We start from the raw sequence: 9,121 nt of genomic DNA on the forward strand, positions 1-9,121 counted from the left end.
TTTCCCACGTGTGAATTTAACATGTGAACTTAACAATTTTGTGTGTACATCTGATTGCATGTACAACTTAATAAACCAAATCATCATCATAATGTGGAATATTCTTTAAAATCTATTTTAAAGTTATTCTTTTTTTAACAAAAACTGCACAAATATGAATAGAAAATAGAAAAAACATGTATGCAACTGACTCATTTCCATAGTGAGCTAGCCATCTTTTTGTTTCATTGTTCTTGAAAAGGCTCCATGTTGTCCTGGTGCAATACATAAATCTTCCAGCATGTTAGTACGGCCTGCACCAAATTACCTATTTTTAATGTAAAATGCGCATTGCTATTTTATTTTAACCGGCGCTATATCAATAGCATAAATGATTGAAACCAATGAAATGAAAGTGTCATAAATCATAAATATTCTTATGTCAATGATTTTTAAGACTTAATTGGTTGATTTTCAAATATCATTTAAGACTCCTTTTGCAAACGAGAAGGTGTTGTGTCAGAGTCTATTACCTCGGCTGGACATCTTCCTCTAAGTTAAAAAATAGAACCATCAGCACGGGTTTGAGAGGTCGATAAAGCTTTTAGATTTTGAGATGTTTTCAGGGAGCCCATTTCCTGCGGCTAAGAGTTGTTAATGGAGCTCAAGGAATTATCTTATGACTCTCTGTTTGAGAGCGGTTATTTCCTCGCTTATGTTCCCTTGTCGAGGCTGAATATGCTGCTGTCAAACTCGGTTAATGAAAAGTAACGCGTCGGTGATTACAGTTTTATTTGGGCTCTATGTAAAAGGCGCTGTTAATTTAGCATCCCCTCCTCTGTGTGTTTGAATTTGCCACGGCTGAATGATTTAGAGTACCCAGCGAAAAGTGATTCTTTTTTTTCACCCTCAGCACAATCTACCTTTCTATTCCAATTTCAACACAATTGCATCTCTCCACCTCCACCGTCTAATGGTTACATTACCCAGACTTTGTCAGTTGCATTATTTTTGAAAATTATTTATTTGTCTAAGGTTTCAGTTAAAGGCTCTGGCTGGCCCGGGCTACATTAAAATTCATCATACTTCAGCCTCTAGCTGTACACTTCCCCCTGGAGAATAGACTTTCGCTATTACTGTCAAGTACCCTTGACTCTTTTTTTGCCCTTTTATCTATTACAACTAATTCAAGTTATTTTGCCCTTTTCAGAGAAGACGTGGCTCACCGTAAAGCTTAACCTGCCTTGGCGATCACAGAGCGCAGAGCCTCTGGAAATTGAGGGGTTAGTGTCAAAATGAAAATTTCACTTCAAATTATCTTGGCTGTTGCACATTTTGGCAACCAGGGCTATTGTCAGAGTCTTTGACAAGTGGGTCCAGCAAATGGCAACATTTGTGATCTCGACAATATCATCAGAGAGCAGCGAAGTTTAATGTAGTGACAAGGATGTGACTGCATAAATCCTTATTGTAGTAGATCTGCCTCATGATATATGGAACATATATTGTATTCACCTACCATAACTATGCGATTATAAATTGAATTTTCTTCTTTAGTGCATAATTTCTGCCAAAGAATGATATAATAGCTGGTGTTTACAAATAAGACTAAATAGATTTGTAATATGTTTCAAACGATTCATCTCTTGTACTTTAATGAACAATTAAAAATACAGTAGCCAAATTCAATTTATTTCCTTATTAAGGACAATGTGCATAATGCCCGCTTATTTTATATCAGCTGTATCATATTTACAATCCGCAGACTTGAAGTTCAGGAAAGGAATAAAAGACAATTTCTTAAATCGTGATTTCAAAGCCGTGTAGCGTTTTGATATGGTAGAGCCGCAGCCTTAATTAAAATTTCAACCTGCTTATAAAATTACAGACACTATATACTGTGTTGCTGGAACATACAGAGGTATTGTGGCGGCGATTTAGAATTGCTGAACACTAAGAACGACATGTGTTGTTCCAAGACACCTTGATTTGTTCATTCATTTCGCAAGTTTTTAAAAAAAGTAATAGAAATAGGTTTCTGGGTGTTTTATGCAAAAACGTAACCTTATATTCTTTAATAGTTACTAACTGCGCCGTTATTCCCTTGGTTCAAAATACAGGGGATGGAAGTAACAAACTGAGCATTTGGTCGCAAACTACATTTAATGGTCGCAAACTATATTTACCTGAATAGTTAAGTTCTATAGCTTTTGTTTCAACGTAGAAAAGAGCTTAAAAGTGTTTTTAAATTGTACGATAAATTAATGCATTCTTTAATGTCTTTGAGATAACCTAATATTTCTGCAATGCTTTCGCATACCATTCATATTTCTTCCATCATCTCGGATCTTCAGCATTAAACAAGTTTCTCTTTAATGTTCATCTCCGACGTGAACATATACGCACGACCCACTAAGAGTAATGAACAAGTTCTCTGGTATCTTGATCTCTGAAGTTTGAACGCATAACCTAAGAGGCTAAAACGTCCCTTTTAGCCCGCAATCGGAACCATGGCAAAAATACTGACCTGAACATTTACTTTAATCCAAATTTTGCAGAGTCGATGAAGGTATACTTAATTGTTTAAGATTAAAGACAATCGACCATCTCATTGTACATTGAGTGCATGACGAAGAAACATTCTAGGGGTAGGGCGGGGGGGGGGGGGGACTTTTTCGCACATTAATAACTAGCTGCCTCGGAGCGAAACTGAAAATATTTCTGGAAGATTTTTTTTTAATGTGAAGCAAGTGCATGCTATTCTGTTATACCAGGTATAGGTTATGAGGTACTTACTTAGTATTGAGTCTAAACCAGACAAGGTGGATAATATAGTGTCATCTGATGGTTTATAACTCAAAAATGGAAAATTGGTATCGTTTTAACTTATTCTTAAATCATTTTATCCACCCATAATGTAACCAGACAACATTCGTTGGATACCTCTAAAAGAGCACATTTATTTCAGTGCAGACATGTTTGACATATATCCTTGTATCTCTTAAAGCTAAAGAATTGTGCAACGGTGTAAACTTTTAACAAGTGTTGCTAGTGATCTATTGGCAGAGCTCGATAGTAGCATAAATATTTTTTGTCAAAGATGGATTTTCGGGAAATTATATTTGCATGCTTTCAAGCAGACTGCGAACTCCAACCTAAGCTACCCACTTCTGTAAACTCTGGGATTTGTAAACCTTATCGATATGTTTATAATTTCGTTTAGGCGTGCTTTCCAACACGAACTTGAATAAATTACATAGCACTATTGAGTTCAAGAGCGTTTGAAATAACTTCAGTTGCTTTGTGAAAAGTTTTAAACAGTGATAAAGTCTAGTAAAAGATGGGCTGGATTTGTGAATAGAACGTCTCGTTAAAGTCTGAAGATAGACTGCCTCTCCTTAGTGCATCAAAAACGCCCCACTGCAGGAGTCCATATTATTTGGTTTGTTATGAACAAAACATTTTGTTCCCTGTTTTAGGAAACGCCGCGAGGTCCTTACTATTTTCATGTTGGGGTAAACCTGGGATCTGTCCTTTAATGGTATTTGTAGGAGTTCCCAAAGAGCGCCCCATTGCCTCTGTATTCAAGATAGCACCTTTAGGTGGTGTTGGTAAGTGCCTGATTTAAAGTGCTGTGTCTGAATAGAGGGTCGTGGAAAACCCCGTCCACCCAATTCCTCAGGGTGGTCACTGGGGAATCTTGCCTGTCCACCACGCTGGTTGGCATAGAGGTCAAAGGCGGCGAGGATGAGATTGCTTGCTGATGCCGTTTCAACATGCAAGATGGATACTCAGCTTGGCTCAGTGAAGTAGCCGTCTGAGCCAGGGACCAAATCCGAGGCTTGCTGTCCATCATCTGCTGACTCTGTTGCTGTTGTTGGAAGCAAAACTTAGATTCACATTCCCTCTGTCCTCCTGCCATCAGGTCTTGCTCGGAGTTCGTCATCACTCGCTTGAGACAGTTCTTGACCTTTTCCGAATAGCGATCGCCCGGGGTTGGCAGGGGTATCTTTAAAGTGACCTTCTTGCACTGGTCAGCCTGGCATTCTGAACCCTTGATCTGACCGCTGTCCATCTGTTGAAACGGGCCTTTCAGCTCACACTCCTCACTTTCTGTCTCGATTCCATCAAAGTCATCGAGGTCACTCAGCTGCAGCTCTTTGTCCTCTTTGCATGTGGTATCTGTCAGAAATACAGTTTAAAGAATAAGAAGATAATGCAATTGAACGCTTAGAAAAGTCTACTGACTGACTTGATCCGTCGTATTACATACCTCCATTAAACATAACAAATTATGTTAGCCGCGACTAAACATAACAAAATAAAGCCACGACTATATTTTTGATGAGTGTATTTTATATTTATGTATCCTCTTAAATGGCGCTTTGCTCTCTCCACCCCCCCCCCCACCCCCCTCCCGCCACCCCCAATGCACCACCACCCAATATTCCGGACTCTCCATTTAGCTATGTACAATTAATAAGAGCAAGCCACACTTGGATCTACCGCCATGCGAGGTCAACTTGGTTGTTTACACGGAGAGTAAGTAGTGATAGCGAACCATCATTGAATTTATCTTCCGGGCTCTTACGGCTTGGACTTTCGTCTTCTTCGTCTTCATAGGGTTTTTTGTCATCGGTGCATTTATTCCTCGGTGACCAGGTCATTTTATTCTCCTTCTTGAGTCTCCTCCTGGCATTGGCGAACCAGGTGGAGACCTGGGTCAGGGTCATCTTGGTAATGATGGCCAGCATGATCTTCTCCCCTTTGGTAGGGTAAGGGTTCTTCCTGTGCTCCTGCAACCAAGCTTTCAGTGTGCTGGTTGTTTCCCGGGTTGCATTTTTCCGCCTGGCCCCTGGATCTACCGCTCCGTACCTAAGTTTGTGCAAAATAATTTCAAATTAGAAGGAAAACTGTCAACGCGCAAAATTCAATTATTCATTCCTGGCAAGGATACTGGAGCCGCGAAGTCCTTACATTGCTATGGTACTTTTGAATTAGATTACGGCACGTCATAAACTTGTCATCTGCTCGGTTAATCAATGATAAATATAAATGGGCCAAAAAATGGTCAAGATACTAAAACGGACGATACCATGGTCTAATAAAATATATTTTCTGTTAAACAAAACATTTTGCTTCACGTCCCTTCTTTGCTGGGAGTATTAACGCTGTCATCGTGTTCTCTCTATCCTTCATTTTGTATTTTTTAAATGGTTCATTTCACTTGCTATAGTCAGAAAAAGCATAAGAAAGTAAATCACATTTGCGTGCTACTTGCAAATATTTTGTGCACTGCACATTTAGTTTCAGATCACTAGTACAATCCATTTATGTCTGATGACAGCAGGGGTGTACAGGCATTTGAAATATAATATTGATCCCCGATGAGATAAAAAATATACGATTGGAAGGGCGATAGCTAAATTGAATGGAAGGAGAAAATATTAAGGCAACTGAGAAAAAGCTGAGCAAGCGGGTGGTCCAGAGTTCAGGGCAAAATGTCAAGAGTGAATTGGGAAGTAAAGGTGGCCGTAGTTACCTCCTCATCTTTTAGTTAAGATTTCCAGAGGTTTAAGTTTATCTTAAACTGTGTAAAGCTCCTGTTCATTCTACCCAGTAATGCAGCTATACATTTGCCCAGATTGTTCACTGTACAAGCATAACCCTGTTCAGCAAGGACAGTAAAAATGTGTTGAAATAAGACATTCGAGTCAATTGTAATATCTCACGCAACTCAACCTTAAAAGACAATCGCAGGCATCGTGACTTCAAACAATCTTGAAACCAAGAATGACATAGATTTGCATAAAGTATATTAGGGACATGGGCCACCATAAACATGCATTCGCGTGTAATTCAGCCTTTTATCAAGTCAATAAAGACCAGACACAAGTAATTTAAAAATACTCAGGTAGAGTTTCATGCGGTTTGATTTTGTACTTTGATGCATTTCTTTTCTAATTTCACTGAAAAAACAAGAAACAATTATACGTTAATGTTACATAGTTAAAGTGTTTAAAAGTTTTCTATCTATCACCCCATATATAGTAAATTTTCCGAAAGGACTAATTAGTATGTTTTTAGCAGCGAGTTTTACATTATTGTTACAGTGTGTGCAAACATTTCGACGGGACCAAAGAGCCAAGAGCCAATCTATTTGCGCACCTGTCGTATTGATATTGTCCCAAGCTAGGATCATATGGGTAATAGGCAGCTGCCTGGGCGATCCCCGCATGCGCAGATCCCGCTGCATCCTTGGTGTCAAATGGACTCTGCAAGAGACATGTGACACATTTTGACTTCATTACCGACACGGTTACTTAATTGAAAAGTGTATGTTGATCTTCTTGATCATCGAAAAGTAGCGTTACATAACATTTAGCATGAATACAGTAGGAGACTACAAGATGGTCATTTGGGATTTAAGCACAGATACGTTAAATGTTTATTTTGTTGAACTTCAACGTTAGCAAACCGCCTCAAATGGTGGGAAAAACTAAACAGATTTTCTCAGGTTTTCATACTGCACTATTGTTGTCCGGTTTCACCTTCTATGAAACTTTAAGCTTTCTGCTAAATTGCTGGATGTTCCAGGAGCACTGTGCCATTGGGAGAACTGACACATAATACTAGTCCAGTTATAAATGAGCTATCTGTATCTGAGTTAACAACTTAATCGAACTATTATTTTAGTCAATAGGTGCATTTGTAAGTTCGCAGATGCTGTTTGCCAAAATAATTAAACAAAATGCATTAAACACGAAGGCTTCCAAGTTGCAAACCGTGCTTTAATTCAGCAGTGTATGTACTCACTAAAAATGTATATTTTAAATGCTCGTACAATTCTTAGTGAGTAATGGGCCTTTCAGTTGAGAAGATCAAAATTAACGTTCACAGATATTTAAAGGTTTTCATGCTAACAGTCATTTTGGGGGCAATGATAATATAAGTGGGGATAACACTAATCTGCAACATTTTTACCGCTGTGGTCGAGGTGAATAAAGTATGTTGCGTGTCAGAGTGGAATGTTGTTCGACAATATGTAGTGCATGTTGACTCCTATGGATTTTCAATTTGACTTGGTCGAGTTCCTTGGATTATGTCACTGTACCGTGTTTTCGCAAAGGGCTGCTAATTGCAATTTGCGGATCTTGATGGAACATATCCTCACTGAAATGAAGGTCTTAATTGACAACTTAAATCTACGGCCGACCTGATACTAACCCTCTCAGCGTTGTAACAAGGGTAACTTATCTGTCCAACCTAATCATCGACGAGAAAATAGTGATCAGAGGATGACTTACCAGTGAATAGAAAGCAGAAGGATCTGCCCCATAGGTGACATAGTTGCCATATCCCTGGCTGGCGGCATACGGACTCCCATACATTCCGAGGGCAGCCGCAGAGTTCAGCTCATGCCTGGCAGTGGCCAACAGCCTACTCTCGTACACGGGACAATAGACAGGGGTTTGTGCAGAAGCGGCAGCTCCAGAATCCGGCAGCGTTCTGCCGCTTGACTCGCAGCACGTAGTCAGGGGATTGCTGGTCATCAGGAACTATTGGTTGTTTAAAGAAAGACAAATAATAATAAAGTATATAAATTGGATGATTGCTACTGAATATCTGCGCTGAGACTCCTTGTATTCTCGCTATGCGGATATTCTGTTTAATGTTAACGCAGCAAGCACGTTTTTACAAAGCAACTTCGCTCTTTACAATCAAGCATGCATTTATTGCTACATATAGTAAAGTTAAGGCATGCTATATTTATCCCCTATTGAAGTGAGTTAGAGATCACGCTGTAAGCGAGGCGGTGCTGAAAAGCCGGAACGATCGTCAGCAATCAATTAGCCCCTTGGCTGCGATTAAAGCAATTGAAGGATCGATATGACATACCTGAGGCGCAGATGTGTAGGGATATCCGAACTGTGGGTACGACATTGTCCAGGTCTCCCAACATTCAGAAGAGAGGAGGATAGACAAATAGATAGAGCGAGAGGGAGAGAGAGAGGGAGAGAGAGGGAGAGAGAGAGAGAGAAAGAAAGAGAGAGAGAGAGAGAGAGAGAGAAAGAGAGAGAGAGAGAGAGAGAGAGAGAGAGAGAGAGAGAGAGAGAGAGAGAGAGAGAGAAAGCGAGAGAGAGAGAGAGAGGGAGAGAAAGAGAGAGCGAGAGCAAGAAAGAGCGAGAGGGAGCGAGAGAGAGAGAGAGAGACGCCTGATCTCCACGTTATTGCTGCCTTGCTCCGTTCCACGGTACCAATTGATTGGCAAGCGCAGAGGCTCCGAGATGCTTGATAGGACGAAACAAGACGGCACTTTAATTTATTTACATGCAGCTTAAAACTTTCTTTTCTTAGTACTAATTAATGTACCTCGTCCTTCAAGACGACTGAATGTTACACATATTTCGAAAAGTGAATCATTCTGCAGAGCGAAATAGCCCCTCAAAGATACAAAGACTGATACAAAGTGTTCCACGACTCAACTTAGTTAATATCAGTCGGCATGACGTCAGATAAAGCCATCTTAAAAAAAAGCTGCCTAACTCCACGGTGGGAAAATGAACTTACATGCTTCAAATATAAGAGCTCCAGAGCAGCACTGAGTTTAACCTCTGGGTGGATGCCGATTTATAATAGGTTAATTGAGCAAAATATGATCTTTTTGTGCAATTTTACCCATGGTTATAATCGCGTGCAAACATCTACCCAGTCCGCGGACCCATATTATTGGATTAATAATTGTTCTTGATCCCTAGGCAAAGAGGCAAACGTGATTAGAAATGTATTAGCCGCCGCTTCTGGTTCGTCCTATTGTAATGCTGTTATAGAGGACACGAAAGTGGGCAGGCAAAGCAACAGTGAGCTTCACAATGTTTCAGTCTGCAAGCCTTCGCCACTGTGCTAACAACCCTGTAGCTAGTCAGTTGGACCGATATCCTGGAGGCGAAGGGATCAATTCTTGATATATATTACGTAGCACATATGCGTTTATATGTAAAGCATTAGCGTCTAAACAAGTATCGAAACATTACATTACAATAGGTAGAATGTCACGTTCACTGCTAGAAATGATCGCCTTGAAAGCACAAGATTTATGGGAAACAGTGAATAACCAGGCATATTTATACAATTTTACAAA

General features: G+C 39.9%; 1 protein-coding gene across 1 annotated transcript; it reads right to left on the bottom strand.

Annotated features, from left to right (window-relative positions):
- Positions 1-3,426: 3,426 nt before the first annotated feature.
- Positions 3,427-7,923, bottom strand: irx4b (iroquois homeobox 4b). The gene is given in 6 exon segments (XM_078428210.1): positions 3,427-3,580; positions 3,582-4,161; positions 4,541-4,854; positions 6,148-6,254; positions 7,287-7,538; positions 7,879-7,923. Coding segments are annotated over 6 exon segments (1,452 nt in total).
- Between the last annotated feature and the right edge of the window lie 1,198 nt (positions 7,924-9,121).

This window comes from Rhinoraja longicauda, chromosome 2, assembly GCF_053455715.1.
Source record: "Rhinoraja longicauda isolate Sanriku21f chromosome 2, sRhiLon1.1, whole genome shotgun sequence".
NCBI classification, from domain to species: Eukaryota; Metazoa; Chordata; class Chondrichthyes; order Rajiformes; family Arhynchobatidae; genus Rhinoraja; species Rhinoraja longicauda.